Here is a 22,821-nt window from a genome sequence, read left to right on the forward strand (position 1 = left end):
TTTCAGAGATTTTAGAATGAGCGCAGAAGATCGAGGCGCTTGGAACGCTATTCTATGTTCGGCTAGTTGAACAAGTATTCTATCTTAGCCAATTAAAGTAAAGTAAAATAAGTAAGGAAAAAAACGGTGACCATTCATAACGCCCAAAGGACATAAGACCCAAATGTTTTATTCAGGCTTTGTGACCTCCAAACAGGTCAGGGTGGTCATAACACCAAAAAATATTTTTGGGCGTTACAGAGTCACAAGCCGTTGAAAAAATTTGTCAACGCCGACTATATGAAAAATCCGCAATTACTTTTTGGGCAACCGCATAACACCCAAAAATATTTTTGGGCGTTATGACTGGTCACCGAAAAAAACATACTTTAGAACAGTGAAAGGCAAACAAACCAGCTTCCGACTTTCCTGAGAAACATATAAATTTGATATCAAAATTTAAATTAAGGAGGTCGACCTACTCCCAAACCACCACCAATGAGTTCGTTCGTAACAATATGGGACTCAAATGAAAGGTATTTTGGAGTAGCACACAAATCTCATTTTCAAATTACTGCTCAAATGACGGAGAACAGAACCACCTCAAAATAACCCACAAACGAACATAAAGGTCACGACACAATGGGACTTAAATGAAAAGTATTTGGGAGTTGATTAAGATGCAGGGGAAACCTTCTACCGAGCGGACATGTAGACTGAGTGGGATAGTAAGATCTAGTGTAAGGGGCAACCCACAACCTCAAAAAACACAACCACGAGGACCACGGATTGACCCGATGGAGTTCTTCATCGGCAAGGGCTGCCGCCTCAGTGCACAACACACAGCTATAACAAAAACAACCACGTGGATACCTCAAGCAATCTGGATAATATGGGACTCAAATCAAAGGCCATGTGAATAGAGTGCAAATCTGATATCAAAATTTGAGGCCAAGTTTCTCCCATCCAAATAGTGAACATGAATATCGATCGGAGTGTTAAAACCTTTGAACGGATTTTTGGGCCAATCAGGAAAATATGTCGTCAAATCGTAGAGAGGCATCGAATTTCTGGTTGGGCTTTCCTAAAAGTTTGGGACCTGTTATAGGTATTTGACTAGATAACGACTATACAGCGTTATTCTGCACCGCTCATGTAATATAATCTAATATAATCAGTAAGCTAAGGTCCCATGTCCAGGAGCGATTTGGAATAGTCCGCTATGCAAACATTGACAAAATGCTTCAATGGAGCAGAGAGGTGATGAGGTTCACTGGGCAACGTAAAATTGCAAATTTGCCCCCGGACATTCCATTAAGAAACATGTCAATGAGTGCGATTGCACCGACCACACTTGAACCAACTCAGAGGCATAGAATGGAAGACGATATGTGAAGAGCACGGAATTCCTGACATAGACTTTTTATACCCACCACCATAGGATGGGGATATACTAATCTAGTCATTTCGTTTGTAACACCTTAAAATATTGATCAAGGACCCCATAAAGTATATATATACTTGATCGTCTCGGACCATATCGGTCCATGTTTTGATATAACTGCCATATAAACCAATCTCGCTCCGATAGTGAAATTTTGCACAGATACTTAATATTGATGTAGGTCATTGGGTATTGCAAATGGGCCATATCGGTTCATATTAAGATAAAGCTCCCATATAAACCGATCTCCCGATTTGACTCCTTGAACCCATGGAAGCTTCAAATTTCATCCGAGCTCCCAGAGGTCTTTCTGCGCTTATGGCTGTCACATATATACCGATCTATCGATTTAAGGTCTTGGGCTCATAAAAGCTTTCACCGGATTTTTACGAAGTATTTTTAATATGCATGTATGTGTATCCGAGTTGGTGGGTATATTCGATCCTGCTGAACTTAATGCTTTTTTATACCCTCCACCATAGGATGGGGATATACTAATTTAGCATTCTGTTTGTAACTTCTCAAAATATTCGCCTAAGATCCCGTAACGTACATATATTTTTGACCGTCATGACATTTTAGGTAGATCAAGCCATGTCCGTCCGTCTGTCCAACTTACTTTCGAAGGAGTAAAGCTAACCGCTTCAAATTTTGCCCAAAAACTTCTTATTAATATAGTTAGGTTGGGATTGTAAATGGGCCATATCGGTTCATGTGTTGATATAGCTGCCATATAAACCGATCTTGGATCTTGACTTCTTGAGCCTCTAGAGTGCGCAATTCTTATCCGATTGGAATGAAATTTTGCACGACGTGTTTTGTTATGATATCCAACAACTGTGACAAGTATGGTTCAAATCGGTCCATAACCTGATATAGCTGCCATATAAACCGATCTTGGGTCTTGGCTTCTTGAGCCTCTAGAGTGCGCAATTCTTATCCGATTGGAATGAAATTTTGCACGACTTGTTTTGTTATGATATTCAACTACTGTGCCTAGTATGGTTGAAATCGGTTCATAACCTGATATAGCTGTCATATAAACCGATCTTGGGTCTTGACTTCTTGAGCCTCCAGAAGGCGCAATTCTTATCCGATTTGAATGAATTTTTGCACGAAGTATTTTGTTATGATATTCAACTATTGTGCCTAGTATGGTTGAAATCGGTTCATAACCTGATATAGCTGTCATATAAACAGATCTGGGAACTTGACTTCTTGAGCTTCTAGAGGGCGCAATTCCTATCCGATTTGGCTGAAATTTAGCATGACGTAATCAAATCTTTTCTTATATCCTTTTTTTCCTAAGAAGAGATGCCGGGAAAAGAACTCGACAAATGCGATCCATGGTGGAGGGTATATAAGATTCGCCCCGGACGAACTTAACACGCTTTTACTTGTTTGTTTTTGTTCAACTAACGTGTAAATGACTGGCATCGCCTTTTGTATCTAAATTTAAAGAAAAAGATTATGGAGTATATATTGGGTTGCCCAAAAAGTAATTGCGGATTTTTTAAAAGAAAGTAAATGCATTTTTAATAAAACTTAGAATGAACTTTAATTAAATATACTTTTTACACTTTTTTTCTGAAGCAAGCTAAAAGTAACAGCTGATAACTGACAGAAGAAAGAATGCAATTACAGAGTCACAAGCTGTGAAAAAATTTGTCAACGCCGACTACATGAAAAATCCGCAATTACTTTTTGGGCAACCCAATACATGCAGTGCTGATTATAAACATTCGCTGAGACACACATTTACATTTGTATTTTATTTTTTTTTCTCACATCCCCTTCATAATTAAGCAGCAGTCTTTACAAGCAAATAGCAGACATTTCAGCAATAAGCATGCTGCTCCGAAATTGCAGTACTACTGCTGTAATAGCAGAACTACTGCTTCAATAACAGCAAAATAACCTACTAATATTCAGCAGACAGTGTTTGCTATTTTCAGCAAACTTTTTTCTATGAGTGTATATATTGTGGAATATTTATTTTTTCTAATAAATTATATTGAGTCTCAATTTGATAAACAATTTTGTTTAAATCAACTTTTTTTATCATTTCGAGCCATATTGTCTTATTTTCCTTTGTACGCCATTTAAACCCTACCCCTCCTAAGTGTATATTCTTTGAAAAATCCCTGATTTAGGCCATAAATGATTTTGGTACAAATGACACGTTTTGGGTGTTAAAAGGATTTTTCAATTGATTTAAAATGGGCAACACATTATCAATCAACAACTACAATAAATGGGGCAATTCAAGCAGTCAACATCAAACAAGCAGAACAACGTTTGGGGTATATTCAAAATAAATACCAAAAAATATTTTAAATCTTTGAGACAAGAAGTTTTAAGAGTAAACATCATAAAATGATGAGACTTTAGACAGTTGTTGGAGCTGCTCGAGTGGTTCTGATTTTTGGTTAATAAATGTACTGACCGACTGAGTTGAATTCAGGCAAGAACATCGAAAGAAAAATAAGCTGCGGCTATCGCCTCACTATTACTGCAGTACATGGTGTTTTCAAATCGAAAAATCTTGGAAATAATTCTAGATTTTTTGAACGGATAGAGTTACTAACATGAAACGTAACATATTCCATGTTTTTGTCTTCTCAAATGTTTAAGTATCGAGCACATCTTTCGAACGGTGTAAAACATGCAATCGGTTCACTTCGGTTTTCAAAAATACCGACGATATCTTGACTAAAATTTTCAAAAAAAAAATTTTTTTAACTCATAAACCTGTAAGGATTTTCTGGACATTTTAGCATCCTTTTTGTAGGACTCAACCTAAAAAAAACGAATCAAGCCGATCAGATCATAAATGACTGTTTGCCAAACAATTCAAAATTTTTCATGCTCGAGGTGACCAACTTTCAAGCCCCATGGATCAAACAAAATTAATATGTTAAATTTTGATAAGATCAAAAGTTCTAGAACTATTTCCAAGATTTTTCAATTTGGAAACACAGTGCGGTATTTGTGTAGTCTTCAGCCAAGTAAAACTTATCTTCTAACTGGGGCCATGTACTGCGACATATTGCTTGAACTCGGCTATATAAAATAAACACGGCTATATACAATTTGCAAAGTGCATTAACCGCGGAAAGGAGTACAAAACCAGCGAATCTCTCATCATCATCTGAGCTGAGATCATCTGAGGAGATAGCACTCTGGCTTGGAAATGCATGTCTCAGATTCCAGCTCCAAATATCGGTGAATACTGACAATATCGCATCACAAACAGCAGTTTTAGACCCAAATCACCAAATCGGCAGATCGGTCTATATGGTAGCTATTAGTAAATATGGCCCGATATGAACCATATTCGGATCGGATGTCCATGGCTTTAATAAAATTCCATTTCCAGACCATAAATAGGCAGATCGGTTTATAAGGCAACTATATCCAAATACAGTACAATTTGGACCATACTTGATTCAGGTATCTACGGGCGTAATATAACTTACTGATCCAAATTTCAGCGAAATTCGGATATAAATGCGACTTTTATGGGCTTAAGACCTTAAATGCACAGATCAATCAACCATATTCAGTTCGGATATTAAGGGCCCTAGTACAACTCACTGTTTGAAATTAAAGCGATATCGGATAACAAATATGTTTATGGGCTTACTAGTTGTATCAAATTTCAGCGAAATCGGACAACAAATTTGCTTGTTATGGGTCGATCTCCACCATATTTAGTTTGGACATTTGGGGCCTTGGTAGAACTTGCTGTGTCGAATTTCAACAAAATTGGATAACAATTGCGGCTTTTATGGACTTAAGACACTAAATCGGCAGATTGGTCTATATGGCAGCTTTATCCAAATATAGTCCAATATAGCCCATTCAAAAATTTAACCTGCTTATCTATATATATAAAAGAGGTGCGTGACTGACTGATCATCACCCAGCCCAAACGACTAAAGCTAGAATCATGAATGTTGGCCTTGGGTTCAAGGCACGGGATAAGGCGGGATTTGGTGATAATCGTACGGTTAGGTACTAAAAAGTACAAAATGGTACATATTTACGTAGCGCGAACGGAAAAGGCTAGAATTATGTTATTGGGCTCAAATTAAAGAGCGTCTCGAAAAAATACGATTTGCAACATCGTACCGGAAGTGGAAGAAATAGTACGTTAAGTACCGCAATTGGTGCTATTTGGTACTTTCTTTATCAATTTAGCTAGAGCCCTGAATTATGGAACTTAGGTACAACCATAATTGAATGAATTTAAGACTTTTTGGACATTATTACCTTTAGGTACCAAAAAAGGTCCCAAAGAGGTACGAAATGGGTGAATTTTGTACAGGGCGGATGGAAAGAGGTAGAATTTTAAAAACTGATTTAAAAGACATCTTGTACAAAGGGATAGGGTGAAAATAAAAAATTAAAAAATATTGTAGTACTGGAAACGGGAGGAAACATACATTAAGTACTTGCATTGCAGATGGAACTAAAGGTCTGAAATTTGGCATATAGGTACAACTAGGAAATATATAATGGGTGACTAAATAATCTGATCAAAATTCCTACATTTTGACACCTAAATTGGTACCATTTAGTACTTTCTTTATAGATGGAGCTAGAGATCTGAAATTTGGCATGCAGGTCCAACTAAGAAAAATATGATGGGTGATTATGATATTTTTACAATTCGTACATTTTGGTACCAATATCGGTACCATTTGGTACTTTCTGTGCAGATGGAGCTAGAGGACTGAAATTTGGGATATAGGTAAAATATATGAAGCCCAACTAAATAATTTTTTCACAATTCTAACATTTTGGTACCAAATTTGGTACTATTTGGAAGTTTCTAGAGGTCCGAAATTTGGGATGTAGGTACAACTAAGAAATATATGATAGATGACTAAATGATCTATTCAAAATTCGTACATTTTAGAATCGCAATTTTTACCATTTTGTACTTTCTGTTCAGATGGATCTTGAAGTCCGATATTTAGCATGTGGGTACAACTAAGAAATAAATAATGGGTGGCTAAATGATCTATTAAAAATTCATACATACACCATTCGCACATTTTGGTACCAAAATTAGTACCATTTGGTACTTTCTTCATAGATTAGGCTAGAGATTTGAAATTTAGCATGTAGGTAAAACTAAGAAATATATGAAAGGTGACTAAATGATCTATTAAAAATTCATACATTTTTGTACCAAAACTGGTACCATTTGGTACTTTCTTTGCAGTTGAAGTTGAGGTCTGAAATTTGGCATGTAGGAACAAGAAGGAAATATATAATGACTGACTAAATGATCCATTAAAAATTCGTACATTTTGATACCAAAAAGTGCAAAATAGGTACTAAAATATACAAAATGGTACTTTCTTTACAAATAGAGCTAAAGCGCTCAAAATTGCGATTTATTAACACCTTGACAATATGTATTGCGCTATTTGGTACTTTGGAACTATTCGCTACTTTCTTTGTGGTAAGGCATAAGTTTCCAAAATTTTAAAGCAATTATTGCAAAACTTCATAATCTTTTAAACTGAGACCCTACCTAGGATTTTGGAAGTCCTACACTAAAAAGTGGGTATCAAAACGGGGTAGCGAAGCGGACCACCGGGATGCTAGTAGAAAACATACGGGTCTGTGGCAAATTTCAGCTAAATATCTCTGAAGCTGCGAGGACATCGAAGAAGAACAGACTATAGAACATCTTCTGTGTGTTAGGGTATCATTTCTTTGAGAACCTGTCTGATTTAGCGCATGTGAACATTCGCAAGTTGTTAGGCTTTTTAAAGCGATCTGGATGGTTCTACGGTAGGAACTTGAAGGCATCTTCCTCCTTCTGTTCCTGTGGTATCACAATGGACAAAAACGTCTAAGTGAGTCTGATGGCAGACTACCACTTAAAACCACAGACGTACAGATGGACAGACACGCGACATCGCTTAATAGTCTACGAATTTTACAACGATCGGAAAAATATGTACTTTGTAGGGTTGGAAATGGATATTTCGATGTGTTGCAAGCGGAATGACTAAAAGAATATACCCTCTATCCTATGGTGGTGGGTATAAAAAAGCTTTAAGTACAAACCAACAACAAAACAAACATGAATATTATTGAGGACGGGTTATCTTCGACTATCGATCGTACTATCGTCGACTATCGATGGTTGTAAAATTAATATCGTCGACTATGGATAGTTCTGCTCCTCTACTTGATACTACTACACTTCTCGGCCACCATATTTCTTTATTTCGGCAACTACCATATTTCTTTAATATTTTTTTTTTTAATTTTTGCCAGTAATCAATATCCTTGCACTTGCTATTTTTTCTTTCAGACGCTTAATCGGTAATCCTCTGCTATATTTAAGTGCCGAAACTTTTGTACAAAACTATTATTTGGAAGCCTTGTAAGATAAACTTAATAACAACAAAAAGATCCCCCTCACTTAGTCTCTGTTATCCTTTACAGATCTTTGGCCTATACACCTCTAAAAGTTGACCATTCATTTTTGCAGTTCCTCAATGTTTCCTATCTAAATTTGAATGGCATTAAATTCGAATCAATCGAATTTGAGGCTATTCAAAGTATGCCCAATTTGAAGTACATAGTCTATGATCGCTTCTATTTTTGTTCTATGACACCGAATGTGAGACGCTGCAAGCCCAATACAGATGGTGTATCCTCGTTTAAGGATCTGTTGAGTAAACCTGTACTACGATATTCGGCATGGATAATGGCCGTTATAACCATAACAGGCAACATCATGGTGCTTTGGGGTCGTTTCATCTATCGCGATGAAAATAAGGCTGTGACCATGGTCATACGAAATCTAGCACTGGCCGATATTTTAATGGGTTTTTATCTGCTGATTATTGGCATGCAGGATCATCGTTATCGCAATGTCTACCATAGGTGAGTATAGTGGTGTAGTTGTTATAATTTTACAATTTATGGCATCTTTTCCAGGGTTGCTCTTGATTGGATTACCTCATGGCATTGTGCTGCTGTTGGTGCTTTAGCTGTTAGCTCTTCCGAAGTCTCCATGCTGATACTGGCCTTTATGTCATTAGAACGTTTTTTGCTTATTGCTGATCCATTTCGTGGTCATCATCATATTAGTGTGAGAAATATATTTTTCGCTCTGCTAACCATTTGGGTAATGGGTGTGGGTATTGCTGTGGCTCCCGTAATTTTATGGCATTCAAGTACAAAATTTTATGGCACCTATTCGGGTACATGCTTCCCATTGCACATACAGGAACCATATCCGCTGGGCTGGCAATATTCGGCGTTTATGTTTCTGGGAGTGAATCTATTTCTTTTGATAATGATTGCTTTCTTGTATACGGCTTTATTGGTGTCAATTTGGAGGACACGCAAGGCAACGCCGCTATCATTACTCGACTGTGAATTTGCGGTGCGTTTTTTCTTTATTGTCCTGACGGATGCTCTGTGCTGGGCACCCATTATTGTGGTGAAAATATGGGTATTCTTCAATTATAATATTTCAGGTGAGTATGGATGGGAGTATAACAATAATGAGAATCAAAAAATATATTACATTTAAGAAAGGCACATATTATTGGTCCTTAATCTATAAAGTGTCTGTTCTATAAGCCAATTCAGGAAGGAAAATTGATTTTCATAGTTTCAAATGCAAAAGGAGTTTTATGTATCAAGATTTGACAGGATGGGTTCAAGGCAAGCGCCTAGCAACCTAAAAATTAGGAGATAAGAAGAAACAAGAAGACGGTGCAAGGCAGTTTATCCTATGGCTTCCTCACCCATAGGATAAGTGACGTCCTATTCCGCTAATAATTTGACCACTGGGCCTACCTACAGCCCACAGCACGAGCCATATTAGTGTAACTAGACTATTTTCTAGGACGGGCTAATCCACTGAAAAGTAGAAGTTATCCAGTGTACGGCTTGTTGTGCGCTCTTAACACTAAAAAGTAAAAAATCCTTAATCGTTTTCAATTCTACTTCACTATGTTGGTTCAAATCTGGTATCGTGTCCCCAATTAAGGGCAGGAATCTGTTAGCCGCGAAAGCCGGGCATTGACATAGAAAATGCTTCAATGTCTCACCACATGTCCTACACAAGTTATTACTCGCTCCACCTATTCTTCATAGGTGCGCTCGTAGTCCTATGTGTCCCGTTATGAAATCGAAACCCATGCTGAATTCTTTCTTAATTCCTATCAGCATTAGACTCGTCTTCCCACAATCTCGCCATGGAATTTTCGTCGTCCTACCGGCAGGCGCTTTCTTCACCCAAGCCCTTAATTGGGACTGAGTCGCCCCGAAAAGATTAAAGTTACCTGATGGCAGTCCTCCGGCCTTCACGACCAAATCGTCCGTCCTTTCAATTTGCCCTTCCGTTCAATTCCCTCCAGGTCCATATTATGCCTAATGGGAAAACTAGTGAGGCCTCCTTAAATCAAGCCTGACAACAGCGCTATGCCTTCTAAAGTGAAACTTCCAAGAGGACTACCTTGCAACTTCTTAAAATTTGACATGGGATGCCTCTACCGTCTTTCTATATACCTTGTGAAGTACCTGATAAAATATATGGGAAACATGTGAGTTCCGATGTTTTTAAGCACTAACTCTGCCCTTTTTAAGGCCATGTTTTTGTCGTCACTCTGTCCTCTATCTTTGATCCATCCATTTGGCATGAACTTCCAGATACTAATACAGAGTTCCACCAATTCAAGACTGCCGCTATGGGCAGTTCCTCGCACGCGACCTAAAGTGTCGTCGCTTTAAGTGTAATAGCAGCAGTAGCTGACTCATACAAAATAAAATGTATGTCTATGGACCGGATATTTAGAATAGACTCCAAAGCCAAGACAACATGCTCTCTAAACCTGTTGTATTGACTTTATGTTGCACTTTTTCCTCATCGAAATTCACCAAAGCATACATTTGTCAAAATCGGTTCAGTTTTAGATTTAGCCTCCATATATATCTTTGTCCGATATGGCCTATTAAGGCTGTAGCCACAAATTTAATCCGATTTTTACAAAATTTGCACCACTCCGTTTCCGCGGCAATAGGTCCTTTGGATGTGAACGATCTTGCTCACCTACAGGAGCTTGACGAGGATCGCCAACTCCACATGAAAATTTGGCAACGACAACGAGAAGGCTATATAATTATCAGGAACTGAATGAGGACTCGCGCCCCCATCCATCCGTGGAATCATCCGTGTATACAGAAATACCAAGAAAAGGTTGATAACCATAGCCCGGAGCAACATTTTTGGGAAAACGACATACAAGAAAGGAAAGACACCCCCAGTACATAAGGAAAGACACCCGTAGTACATAATCCGTTGCAAAGCATATAGCATGTAATCTCTAGCCTAGCTGTTAAAATTTGAGGCTATACTATGCCTGAAGTCATAATACACATTTGAGAATAGGCTTAGTCACCGTCTTCCGTCCCTGGCCTTATCAGGCCAGTTATACCTCTTTGCGCGAAGTTCCTTATCCAACTGGGAGGCACCATGGTTAAATAGTTCCAGGGTTCTATTCCCGTCAACCTGTGAGCCTATCCAAATAGCAATCGAAATAATCAACTTGATATTTTTACTGATCCTAGTCATATAGCCTTTGGTTATAAGGTTAATATAAACCTATTGAACTTTTTGAAACTCTAGAAGCTCACACTAAACACGATCTATATATGTCCATAAATATATATAGCCACCATATATACCGATCCCCAAATAGGAATAGTTGTTCCCCTAAAAGTTATGAGTTAAAATGTGCACATTTTGAAAATAGTCATAGGGTTTTTGCGCCCAAGATTCCACCACATCACATCATTGGGATGAAGTTTATTTCCTTCAATTTTTCCCACTGACTAGAAATATATTTTACTATGATCAAAATTCTCAACAATCCGTTTCTTTTCGTTTTTCATTCATAGACGATATTTATGCTTGGCTGGTGGTATTTATTTTGCCTTTAAATTCAGCAGTAAATCCCCTATTGTATACTTTTACCACGCCAAAGTATCGCAATCAAGTATTAATGCGTGGATGGAAGAAAATAACATCACGTAGACGCCATCATCAGGAGCCATCTAATGGCATGGCCACAACTATTGCCACTGGGACAGGTAAGTGCTGTTTCCGCTAAAATTTTATGTTTGAGCAGAAATTTAAAGAACAAAAATTTTTTTTTTATTTATTTTCAGAAGAATCAAGTGGAAAAGCTATACCACTGGTATTTAGTAAATGAAATTCAATGAATATGGATGGACGAATCTCAGCCAATCACATCTACACTCACAACAACTCGAAATGCATTTATTTTCGTTGCAAAACTTGTTTTTACCAAAAAAAAACAAAACTTTAGCAAATTGATTCTCATTTTAAACGATTTTGTTTTTAAAATGACAATGGAACTCAAAAAGCCTAGTCTGAACTATATGTAAATGTGTATAACACTATTTTTAATAAATGTTGAAAATATAAAAAAGAGATTTTTTTCAAAAAGGAGCAAAAACAACTGGTTAATCACATGGAAGTGAGAAACCGATATAAAATATCAAACCGAAACAACTTGCCTTATCAACGGATCCTTGGACATGAGATATTGCAGCCTTTGTTACGACATTTTACTAGCTGGCCATGCTAGTTTTATTTCAATGAAGACCTTCGCCTCTGTTTTTTTGTTAATTTGCATTGCCAATCATCGTTTGTCGAAGCGGATGAAATATTGCATTAAAGTAAAAAATTAAAAGATCAAATTACTTGTAAGCCCGAGCTTGCAGTTTCAATCAGGATAAGCCACATACGTCAAAAAAAACCATATCTGCATACCTGCTTTAGTTGATGATTGTATTGTAGCCACATCTTTGAAAGTGGTGGTAGCCAATAACTCGTATTGCATTATCAATTATAACAGGCACTCAGTATTTAAGAAAGAGTTGTTGCCACACGGGTTTTCCTTTTTAGATTTTTTCTTTTTTGTTCTATTTACTTATTATATTTCTGATCTATGCGATGACACTTTGAAACCTGTTGCCAAACTGCAAAAATTTACATAAAATACAAATTAGAAAAATAATAATCAGTAATAATAAAATATAAGACATACCATGTTTAGATTACTTTGACATATTTTTTTCCAAAATAAAGAAAATTTTGTTGTGTTGTGGATGTGGCGATCACCGTCAAGCTGTAGGTGAGCAAGCTCGTTCCGGTCCAAAGGACCGATCGCCGCTGGAACAGGGTGGTCATTGGTTATTTAAAGGTTCCAATAACCCGCCTTGTCATATAGAGCATCGTAGGCACTCAGCATTTGTGCATCATAGGCCTCTCTCGGATTGATACCGCTGGTTGTCCGCAACTGCCGTCGCAGCTATTTCATATAGAGCATTCCATACTCCACAACCTGTGGACGCGCCCGGTAACTCGCAGCTAATCTTCTCGTGACAGCAATGAACACGAAACATATCGGACCTCAAATTTCCGGCCTGTGTGGTGTTTACAGCTATCCTGTGCCGGGTTATGAAAATGTCACATTTGTTCGTGGTTTAAAAATTGTGATTGTTCCTCGTTAGGGCTCACTGTAAACCGACATCAATTTTTTTTGATATCATAAAATGACTCTTGTTTGATTCTTTCTTCCACATGAAATTGGAAGTATGAGTAAAAATCAATTTATTCTAGTTTATACACTTTTTTTTATCAAAACAACATGCAAATAAGTAAACTATATCCTAGTTTTTAACACTAAGATTCATCCTCCTCCTCATCTGCGGGTACAACCTTTACTAAATTTACTTTTGAACGCATAACATGAAATTTGCGCATATCTTCTAACTCTTCTTTGGAAGGATCAATGCCATGCTTCCGCTTGATGTGAACCCTAAGTCTGAAATAGATGTATAAAATGCAAGATAAATTTCTTTTATAGACTTGTTTGGTTTTCTTTTGTTACTCACTTGGATTTCGCTGGATATCCACGTTGACAATATTGACACTCAAATGGCATAATACCATGTGTAAACTCATGGTTTCTTAGCGATGTTGAGGAAGTAAAAAATTTGCCACAATTTGGAAAATCACAGCCAAATCTTACATGATTGTGTTTGACATTTTTATGTGTGTTCAAATGACCAATTTGAGCGAATTTTTTGTCGCATAAATTGCAGGCAAAAGGAAAGTCTCCGTTGTGAAAACGCATGTGTACCTCTAGGCTGCGACGTATGGCAAACACTTTTTGACATACGCTGCATGTGAAACCAGTCTTGTTGTGAAATGTTTGTACGTGACATTCCATGGCTTGTTTGGTGGCATAAATACGATTGCAATGTTTACAAGGATATTTGGGACGGTCTGCTTCATGGCATCGGCGATGAGCCATCATACGTGAGTAGTTGGGATACTCCTTATTACAAACATCGCAACAGTAACTGCCAACATGACGTTTGCGAGAATGCACAGACATTTCTTTGCTATCTCTTTTATCAACATTCATAGCATCCAACTCGGCTTGATACATATCGGTGTTATCAGTTTCAATTAGCTCATAGTGAAATTCACTATTCAAAGGTCTACTTTTCTTGGACTCTGAAGACTCCAAAGGTAAATGTTCTTTATTTGCCACCACTACAACGTTTTCTTCCCAAGATTCAGCCGACTCTTCAATATTTTGGGGTTCATCTTCCCTCTCCTCTTCCTCTTCTTCTTCCTCATCTGTTTCCATAGGTATTCTGGCGAACTTGTTGCGATCAATATCTTCCAGAAAGTATTCTTTAGAGGTATTAATTTGTAAATCCTTTGAGGATTTATGTTTAGATGATGACTTTGTTGGGGTAGATCCTGTTTTTACTTAAAAAGAAAACAAAAACAACGAATATTAAAAGACATACATATGTTGATTGAGTCTTCAAGGATATAACTGTATATAGGTTAGAGCCAACCACAAACTGAAATGTCTGTTCCTTGCTAAATCATAACTTTAAATATCTCAAATATTTTTTACAATAGTTGAGTCTAAAAGGTAAAAATCTTCATACGATTTTTAAAATAAAGACAAAAATATTAAAAACATATACAATGGGAGCCAACTTATAACCTGCTTGTTTATGTCGAAAACAAAACCAAGGCAAATAGAAGACAATCATTATGATGCAGATTCTTTCCTTTTTTGCTTGAATTGCCGTTTAAGCGAAATCTTGATTTACACAAATATTTGACCTCGAGATTAACACACAGCCCAATAGTCTTGTGACTAGTAGATGAATATTGGAAAAACTTTTCATTGATTGTTAATTGAAATAAAAACAAGTTTTTACGTACCTACAGCATCTTCTATAATCTCAACTTCATTATAATTTGCAGTTTCAAAATGTTCTTCCAGCACTATGGACACCTCACCCTCATTGGTTGCATTGTCATCATCAACGATATCATCTTCATGTTTATGTCCCACCAACAAATCTATTATTTCGGTTTCACTTTTTGATAATTTTGATGGGTGCTTTGTTTCGCCCGTGCTACTAAACACCTCCTCCTGTATCGTATTTGTGTTGCAGTTGTCATCTTCATCATAATCTTGATTTATACCATCATTGTCTGTTGGCTTTGCATTAATTTCTACACTAGTGTATGCCTCATTTTCTTCCATCTGTTGTTGATACTGCTCTAGGGAACGATTTGATTCTTCAACTTTTTTATAAAAATCATAGGCCACTTGAAGTTCAAGACCACAGGATTTGCAAAGGCAATGGGGGACATTATCACCTTCAGCTAAATCTATGTGGGTGCAAATTGTGAAGCATTCAGCGTAGGTTAGATTATCGTCCTCATCATAGATGATTGTAACATCCAAATTATCATCTTTATGGGGAATTTGCAGACACACTCGACATAGCTCAGACAAATCACTTGGCAACTCCATCACCGTTTCCTCCTCCATTTTATTAGAAATGAGAAAGGATATATGTTTAAAAATGTTTATATTTAATAGATTCTGTTTTTTCTTAACACGGATTCAATCTAATAAACAACAAATTCCGTCTATGAATTCTGCTTTGTTTACTTTTGAACACCTGACATCTTCACGTAGTTATTGGAAGCGGTAACGTATTTCAAGCTTAGCGTAACAGCTGTTTCTTTGCTACAGTGGTCAGGGTTCGTAAATAGTGCCTTAGGCCCTATATCAAAAAATCAAATGTGGTAACCTCGTCAAACCACCGAAAGAACGATATAGGGAAAATTTTCCCAAAAAAAAACGTAGTACCAGCCTTTATAACGAACATCGTTCAGTTAAATGTGTTGACAAAAAAACTTGCTGATTGCAGTCAGTTGGGCATTCCTTCATTACTTATAGTAAAAATTTAATAAAATTGGTATTCTAGGATTGTTATTTGTGTAGTGTTTTAAAAAAGTAATCACGAAAAAGAGGGTTTTCAACGGTGAAAAGCGAACATAAACCCCGTTTACGCTGCTTTTTAAATCCGGATTTAATTGCTCGATCATCTGTTTTCCATTTATTTAAAGAGCAGTGTAAACGGGGTTCAAACGGGTTATAGCAAGATATATTCATTTACAGGTAGTGGCAGTTGTCCAACAACAAAATATTGAGTGCACTATCTATCATGATTAGTTCAACTCTGATTTTGAGTATGTTACTAATTCGCGCCATTGTGTGTGCAATGGTTCTTAACTAAAATACACACACACAACCAAAATCCAGATAGTGCACTTCGCGAGAAAAAATTGTACTCAGCTGTTTACGGTACAATACCTGGTAATTATGTCATGGTTTATAGTACCAGCCATTAATTTACAGAGTTGCAGTACTGACTGGCTGTTAACAGCTGTTCGCACAAGACAACCTCTTAATAATTCAGCCATGATATTAGTCGAACTTTGTTTAACACAAAGTATCGAATAATCGATTTTAAGAAACGCAGCTGTGACCAGTAGTAAACAAAAAAAATATAGATATAAAAACTAAAACTCTTAAAACTCTACGAAAAATGGGGTTAACAGAGGAAACAACTGAAAACCCTTTAGTAGAGGAACCAACAACAAATAAAATAGTGCCAATTTTACACAAGTCTATCAGTGACATGGAGCTAAAGGAAGAGGGAAGTTTTTATATTCTGATACCATTTGGAGTATTTTTGATAATTATAATGCTGTCATTAATGGTAAAATCCAATATTCTATATAACTTACAATGAATATTTAAATGATGATGATTGTGATTTCAGGTCTATCTTATGGCACGTAACCGTAGACGTCTCGCATATATCTATTGCAAGAAAATGCAAAGCAAACAACAAAGTTTCAAGTACGATGATGAGGCCTACGATTCGCCCATGGAACAGGACACGGAGGCCTTCCATGATGAAGAGGACAATGAAGATAATCCAACAAAAAGTTTGCTAAGGGGCAAATTGCAAATCAATAATGTAAGTTAATTAGTCCTAGTAAGGCCAGTAAAGAAATTGGTAATCTGTGGACTGAGACATTAACGCTGTAAGAGTTAAAATTATGTGACGAGAATTAAAAATTTACCTTTGACTTTTAGATTAGTTTCTGTAAAGTTCATTGATTTATGTATCTTTTCCTTATATTTGATATATTAATCTTTTTAACCTTATTAATACATCAAATTTTATAACGATTCTTTTTCTCTTTTTTTTTTCTAGCGCTATGAGAACTATTTGAGTACCTCTCACCTCAACAAATCTCCTGAATTATTCACCTAAATCATATCTTCGACAAGCGAGCTAACTACATTTCAGTATTATTATTCTTAATATATCAAAACAAAGCCTAGTCAAATTAGCAAATACGTATTTTTCTGCACATATTATAATATAATAATAACTTATTACGTACATTCCCAACTAATATCAACTAAATGCAACAATATTTTATTTAAATTAATATAATAAAATATTAACAAAAATTTTGAAACTTAACAAAAAACTTTTATTGATGCTTTTTGAAAATTTTCATTGTGAAGTTTTTAAATTCTCGTCAGCAAGCATTCTTGTAGTCAGATCGTAAAAGCCAAAGAAAAAGGCACCGCCCAAGGTGATCCACATTACGCGGGGAACAAAACCGGCAAATAAACTGGAATAATAATGCAAAAGTTAAGTTGTTGTTGCTGTTATTTGTTTTATATGTTAAACCTTACCCTCCCAATCCCTTTTCCCTGTATATGGAACCCAAAACTTTTGGTATTGATAATTTACGTATTGCACTATTTTGTTCGGCCAGCATAATTCGTGTTTTCACTACATCTAATGGGGTGGTCAGTCCAGCTGATATACCACCGGCTACAGCGCCACACAATGCCACAGTAAATGGTGTGGAATCGAGACCTGTCACCGGTTGCCATTGCAATTTGAAGAATTCCCATAAAGGAAATTGTATTAGGCTAAATGGTATCTCACGCATTATTGTCGAGCCAAAACCACGATAGAGACCTCTTCGCAAACCTTCGGTTTTGTAAGCTGTCCATAGGATTTGCAAAGCTCCTTGCTGTGATTTATTACCCAAAGTTTGGCGTCGTTGTTTGGCTATTTCTACAGGTACTCGTATAAGGCAAGCTAACTATGAAAATAGTTATCTAAATGTTTTTCATTAATTTTGGAATGCATTTCAGGAAACTTACCACTTCTGCACTAGAAGCTGAGGCCATGTGTATAAAGGGGGAATTTTTTGTACATCCAGACAAATTACAAAAAAGACGCTTAAAATTTTCATAGGCACAAAAAAAGAGAGCAGCCGTTGGTGCACTACCCGCTGCTGCTGGGGCTAAGCCTTTGTAGATGCCCTTAAAACCACCGGATCGCCAAAAACCACGTTCACTTTGCAGGCGAGTTTTTACTGTGTCTATGGGAAATAAGGCGATATCCACTACCATGCCAGCAACACCGCCTGCCTAAGATAGATGAAAACACTTTTTAATGGAAATTAAAAGGAAAGAAAACAAATCATAAGAAGAACAATTTGGCCCAAGGCTTGTTTCATGGTTTCAAGGCAATCCGCCTTGGGCTTGTTTATAATCCTTTTATTGGTGCTGAATAATCTCAAAATCCTGCAATTTCTTAGTCCCACTTCGTTTGGATGGTCTTATTCGAGGATCTGTTGTTTTTTTTTTTAGGAACATTCCAAAAATTAATTTTGCCTTCGAGCAAAATGCTCAAAGTTGTTAAGTTCCTTTAGGAGAAAAATAACTAAGTTAATATGGCTATACGGGCTGATGTCTAAATTGTATTTAAAACCTTATAGGTATTTAACAAATATTTTCCTCAAAAGATTCTAAACAACAATTTTTCATTGACATTGCTCTAAGGGTTTTAGATTCATTGAGTTATTATTAAGGAAAGAACAACCGATAAACCATTAGACATTCGATCGTAATTACAGACTTCGTCCCTTATAAAAGTGGTAAATCGACATTATATGAAATTTGCATTGTTAATATTCAACTTGTATTTTCAACAAGTCTGGCTTAAGTAAATTAAGCAATTAATGGGTCAACAAGACGGTAAAAGTCTAACACCAAACTGGTATTGACCGGTTTGATATTGAAAACGTCACATGTAATTTATTCTGTTGAGTTTAGAATGATGGTATTATGAAGTAATAACTGCACTTACTACTAAAGCATTGATGAAATTATGTTGTGAACTTTCTGGGGTCACTGGTGCTATCTCAGGGTTAATAGCTACACCTGCTGGTAAAAGTTCAGCCTCCATTTGTTATTCAACGGTTTTTATTAAAGACTTTTTGAGCAAAACAATTTAAAATTATATGCATAGAACAGTAAACTTCAGAAGCACTATGCAAGTGTTAGCCTAAACCTGCTTTCCATTGATAAAATAATAAATTTTATTTAATTAAAACAGTCAGTCCTATCTTGTTGTTATGTTACCACACAGATGTTTAGAGTTTAGTGTTGGAAAACGTTAGCTAATATTAGTTGGCTCTAAATTCAAACGTACGATATACAATACACGTCAAAGTAAAAAACAACTTTTAAGGCTAATACTATGTTCGCCTCTAGATACATTTTTTAGATATTAAAGCAAAAAAATCTCATTTCATCCAGTAGAACATTCCCCCATAAATTTTGACGCAAATTTAAATAAAAGTATTATGTTATCATTGAGATTTTTTGTAGTGTTTCAAAAACTATTCGCTAACAACAGGTGTTTCCAACTATGAAAAAAAAGATATAATACCAGCCATGACATAATTACCAAGTAGTGTACCGTAAACAGCTGGGCACAATTTTTTCTCGCGAAGTGCACTATTTGTCAACGAGCTTTGGTTGTCTGTGTTTATTATAGTTAAGAACCATGACACACACAACAACGAAAAATGGCGCGAACTAGTAACATACACAAAATCAGAGTTGCACTAATCGCTGATTTTGACAGATAGTGGACTCAATGTTTTGTTGTTGGGCAACTACCACTACCTGTAAATGAAAATATCTTGGTACCAGCCTTAATGGCTCGATCATTTGTTTTCCTTTTATAAAATCAGCTGACGGCTCATTACCATAAGTAATGAGGGAATATCCTATTGAATGAAATCATCGAGTTGTTTGTGGTATTTGGTCAGAATTTATATCTCTCGGCATAATTTTTAAATAACCAATGGTATTTGACCTCCCGGGCTTGTGGCAGCTTAACTACGCCCAGGACTGGTACACTAAAAACGTCCTGGCACGGGATAGCTGTGAGCACCACATAGGCTGGAACATTGAGGTCCGATCTGTGTGGAATGCTCCATACGGAGTAGCTTCAACAGCAGTCGCTCGCAATCAGCGGTATCGAGCAGAGAGTCTCAGTGAGAGGTTGAGCGGCACCGGCTCTTGCCTGAGTGCCTATCATATGACTCGATATGACAAGGTGAGTTATTGCATGACATAATGAATATAGATTGAGTTATTGGCTCCTTTTAATAACCATTCACAAATAACGGCTATTACTGCTGCTACTGCATTTTTTTTATTTGAGCGTCAATATTTAGGGTCCACCCTTTAAATCAAACTTTGCACCGCTGCAATTCTTAACAGCTGTTTAAAATTTGCACCTGCATTTGTATTTTGTAAGAGATTGGCTCAGTTGCCCTTCCGATATTCCGAAAAGAAATGGCCGCAAGTTCCAAAAAAGCTTTGGTAAATAAACAACCACATGAAAAACTATGGAAACTTCTTTCAATTGCCAATTGTTTAGATTTAATATTACTCTCCATTTTAGAATAAACTGAGATCGTTGGCGTTGGTTTGCAGTGGAGGCGTTCTTGTTTTTTCCGGTGTATGCATTCACCAAGGTCATGAGAATTATTACAAAAATGTGTTGATGCCGGCCACACGTTTATTACCGCCCGAGACTAGTCACAAATTGGCCATATGGTGCTGCAAATACAAGGTCTTTGGTCAACCGAAGTACAAGGATGAGGAGATTTTGGTAAACTTTCTGAAACTGAGAAGTAACGAGAGTACACTTTCATTGCCCATTCCAATTCTAGAAATCTAAATTCTTTGGACATGTGCTTCAAAATCCACTTGGCATAGCTGCAGGTTTTGATAAACAAGGCGAAGGTGTTGAAGGTTTAACCCAATTGGGCTTTGGTTTCGTTGAGATTGGTTCGGTAACGCCAGAACCACAGCCGGGAAATCCAACACCAAGAGTATTTCGTTTGGTTGAAGACGAAGCCATTATTAACCGTTATGGTTTCAATAGTGATGGTCATGTTGCGGTCTATAATCGTTTAAAAAAGCTTAAGGATTCCGGCACTTTTCAAGGAGTTTTGGGCATAAATTTGGGCAAGAACAAGACTTCTGCATCGGCAAAATCTGATTACAAACAGGGAGTAGAAATATTTGGTCCCATAGCCGATTATTTAGTTGTAAATATTAGCAGCCCGAATACTCCTGGTTTAAGGGACTTGCAGGGGAAAAAGGATTTACAGGAACTACTTGAAAGTGTTATACAAACTCGCAATGACTTACCATCCAATAATAAGGTACCGGTCTTGCTTAAAATTGCCCCAGATCTAACACAACAAGATATTAAGGATATTGCATCGGTTATCAATAAAAAATCCTGTCGTGTTGATGGCTTAATCGTATCAAATACCACAGTGTCAAGAGATAATCTTAAAGATGACAAACTGGCAGTGGAAACTGGTGGACTTAGCGGTGTGCCTTTACGTTCCAAATCCACACAACTTATAGCTGAGATGTATTATCAAACAAGTGGTAAAATACCCATTATTGGTGTGGGTGGTATTTCGTCGGGCCAGGACGCCTTTGAGAAACTAGAAGCTGGTGCTTCTTACTTGCAATTATATACATCGTTTATTTATCATGGCCCACCCGTGGTGACACGCATTAAATCGGAACTTGCTAATATTTTAAAGGACAAAGGTTACAAATCCTTAAGCGAAGCAGTGGGTAGCAATTATAAAGTGCATCTAAAGAAATAGTCACTGTAAATGTAATATCTCACATTAATAAGGTGCATGTACAAGTATTGCATGGTTGTTTTTTAATTAAGTTTTAAAAAAATTATAAACTTTTCTCGAATTGAGGAATAATATGGCAAATGAACCCGTAAAAGGTTGGAAGTTTTTTTAATATATTTTAAAAAGTATGTTTTTTTATCATATAAGAAACTAGCCACCTAAATTATTACAAATTTTTAAAATTCTTTTGAGACAGCACAAAAATAAAGTATACCTTTATTATTGTTGAAAAATCAGACTTGTTGTTCTCGTATTGTTATATGTAGAGACACTTAGCACTTGACTATTTATTAAAAAAATATAATTCGCTGTGTTCTATGTTTGCCGCACATCACAGAAATGGGGATGGGTTGCAAAAGAATAATTGATAAAGGGTACTCAACTTCTTGGGCGTCACTTGACTTTGCACGTACTCCGAACTCCGCCGGAATGACGCAACACTTGCTCAGAAATGCAGGATTTCCCACTTGTTCGTCACGACAAATGTATCCTGCTGCCACGTCCCACCAATAGTTCGAAGAACGAGGGTCTAAGGTCAATCTTTGTTGCCGCACACCCAACCTATAGGTGCAAAGGCATTATGTATTTGGATTACGTCATTAATTGCTTTTATTGTTGCGCTCGTCCATGCCAGGGTATCTGGAATTCTCTGGATCTGGATGACAGACCGGACAACCATGGATGACAACCAGCCTAAAATCCAATGGATCAACTCACAACTGTTGCCTATCGTCCTCCTCGTTATCCCTCTTTCAGTTTAGCTTCTGATTAAGAATGACACCATCGAACATAGTCTCCGAAGACGGGTACCCTGCTTGTCTTCGTCCATTCAGACAGCTTCTTCAGTGCATTCCGTTAG

General features: G+C 36.9%; 5 protein-coding genes across 8 annotated transcripts in view; 3 read left to right on the forward strand and 2 right to left on the reverse strand.

Annotated features, from left to right (window-relative positions):
* LOC106081889 (relaxin receptor 1) overlaps positions 1–11,853 on the forward strand; it is a 61,602-nt gene extending 49,749 nt beyond the window's left edge. For 2 of the 3 annotated variants that reach the window (XM_013244142.2, XM_013244143.2), the window contains exons 9-13: positions 7,764–7,835; positions 7,898–8,341; positions 8,396–8,940; positions 11,369–11,560; positions 11,639–11,853. In XM_013244142.2, coding sequence (XP_013099596.2) covers positions 7,764–7,835; positions 7,898–8,341; positions 8,396–8,940; positions 11,369–11,560; positions 11,639–11,682 — 1,297 coding nt within the window. In that variant the 3' untranslated portion in view covers positions 11,683–11,853. The remainder of the gene's footprint in view (positions 1–7,763; positions 7,836–7,897; positions 8,342–8,395; positions 8,941–11,368; positions 11,561–11,638) is intronic. The other variant, XM_013244144.2, reaches the window with a different exon arrangement.
* A 1,216-nt stretch (positions 11,854–13,069) lies between these two features.
* On the reverse strand, positions 13,070–14,657 carry LOC106081874 (zinc finger protein 431). The gene is made up of 2 exons (XM_013244130.2): positions 13,394–14,657; positions 13,070–13,323 (listed from the first exon to the last, which is right to left on the reverse strand). Exons 1-2 carry the CDS (start codon positions 14,155–14,157, stop codon positions 13,182–13,184), a joined length of 906 nt encoding a protein of 301 aa, XP_013099584.2. The 5' UTR covers positions 14,158–14,657; the 3' UTR covers positions 13,070–13,181.
* A 1,701-nt stretch (positions 14,658–16,358) lies between these two features.
* Positions 16,359–17,351, forward strand: LOC106081896 (uncharacterized). Its single transcript, XM_013244150.2, has 3 exons — positions 16,359–16,612; positions 16,676–16,876; positions 17,117–17,351. Exons 1-3 carry the CDS (start codon positions 16,439–16,441, stop codon positions 17,174–17,176), a joined length of 435 nt encoding a protein of 144 aa, XP_013099604.2. The 5' UTR covers positions 16,359–16,438; the 3' UTR covers positions 17,177–17,351.
* A 24-nt stretch (positions 17,352–17,375) lies between these two features.
* Positions 17,376–19,371, reverse strand: LOC106081895 (S-adenosylmethionine mitochondrial carrier protein homolog). 2 transcript variants are annotated; one of them, XM_059363518.1, is made up of 4 exons: positions 18,426–18,478; positions 18,091–18,360; positions 17,611–18,029; positions 17,376–17,546 (listed from the first exon to the last, which is right to left on the reverse strand). In XM_059363518.1, exons 1-4 carry the CDS (start codon positions 18,447–18,449, stop codon positions 17,426–17,428), a joined length of 834 nt encoding a protein of 277 aa, XP_059219501.1. In that variant the 5' UTR covers positions 18,450–18,478; the 3' UTR covers positions 17,376–17,425. The 2 variants fall into 2 exon arrangements, with proteins under 2 accessions (XP_059219501.1, XP_013099603.1); XM_013244149.2 differs by lacking the exon at positions 18,426–18,478 and adding an exon at positions 19,082–19,371 and having other exon boundaries at positions 17,377–17,546.
* Positions 19,372–20,504: 1,133 nt separating this feature from the next.
* On the forward strand, positions 20,505–22,198 carry LOC106081893 (dihydroorotate dehydrogenase (quinone), mitochondrial). The gene is made up of 3 exons (XM_013244148.2): positions 20,505–20,610; positions 20,693–20,902; positions 20,964–22,198. Exons 1-3 carry the CDS (start codon positions 20,584–20,586, stop codon positions 21,921–21,923), a joined length of 1,197 nt encoding a protein of 398 aa, XP_013099602.2. The 5' UTR covers positions 20,505–20,583; the 3' UTR covers positions 21,924–22,198.
* Positions 22,199–22,821: the final 623 nt, after the last annotated feature.

This window comes from Stomoxys calcitrans, chromosome 2 (genome assembly GCF_963082655.1).
Source record: "Stomoxys calcitrans chromosome 2, idStoCalc2.1, whole genome shotgun sequence".
NCBI classification, from domain to species: Eukaryota; Metazoa; Arthropoda; class Insecta; order Diptera; family Muscidae; genus Stomoxys; species Stomoxys calcitrans.

What these genes read in the sequence shown, in the direction of transcription:
- LOC106081874 (XM_013244130.2), bottom strand. Translation starts at nt 14,157, where the DNA reads ATGGAAACAGATGAGGAAGAAGAAGAGGAAGAGGAGAGGGAAGATGAA. An exon ending in GGATATCCAGCGAAATCCAA is followed by an intron (nt 13,324 to 13,393) that starts GTGAGTAACAAA and finishes CATCTATTTCAG; the next exon opens with ACTTAGGGTTCACATCAAGC.
- LOC106081896 (XM_013244150.2), top strand. Translation starts at nt 16,439, where the DNA reads ATGGGGTTAACAGAGGAAACAACTGAAAACCCTTTAGTAGAGGAACCA. An exon ending in TTATAATGCTGTCATTAATG is followed by an intron (nt 16,613 to 16,675) that starts GTAAAATCCAAT and finishes TTGTGATTTCAG; the next exon opens with GTCTATCTTATGGCACGTAA. An exon ending in GCAAATTGCAAATCAATAAT is followed by an intron (nt 16,877 to 17,116) that starts GTAAGTTAATTA and finishes TTTTTTTTCTAG; the next exon opens with CGCTATGAGAACTATTTGAG.
- LOC106081895 (XM_013244149.2), bottom strand. Translation starts at nt 19,180, where the DNA reads ATGGAGGCTGAACTTTTACCAGCAGGTGTAGCTATTAACCCTGAGATA. An exon ending in CAGCTTCTAGTGCAGAAGTG is followed by an intron (nt 18,030 to 18,090) that starts GTAAGTTTCCTG and finishes CTATTTTCATAG; the next exon opens with TTAGCTTGCCTTATACGAGT. An exon ending in AGGGAAAAGGGATTGGGAGG is followed by an intron (nt 17,547 to 17,610) that starts GTAAGGTTTAAC and finishes TTATTATTCCAG; the next exon opens with TTTATTTGCCGGTTTTGTTC.
- LOC106081893 (XM_013244148.2), top strand. Translation starts at nt 20,584, where the DNA reads ATGGCCGCAAGTTCCAAAAAAGCTTTG. An exon ending in CAAGTTCCAAAAAAGCTTTG is followed by an intron (nt 20,611 to 20,692) that starts GTAAATAAACAA and finishes TCTCCATTTTAG; the next exon opens with AATAAACTGAGATCGTTGGC. An exon ending in ACAAGGATGAGGAGATTTTG is followed by an intron (nt 20,903 to 20,963) that starts GTAAACTTTCTG and finishes TTCCAATTCTAG; the next exon opens with AAATCTAAATTCTTTGGACA.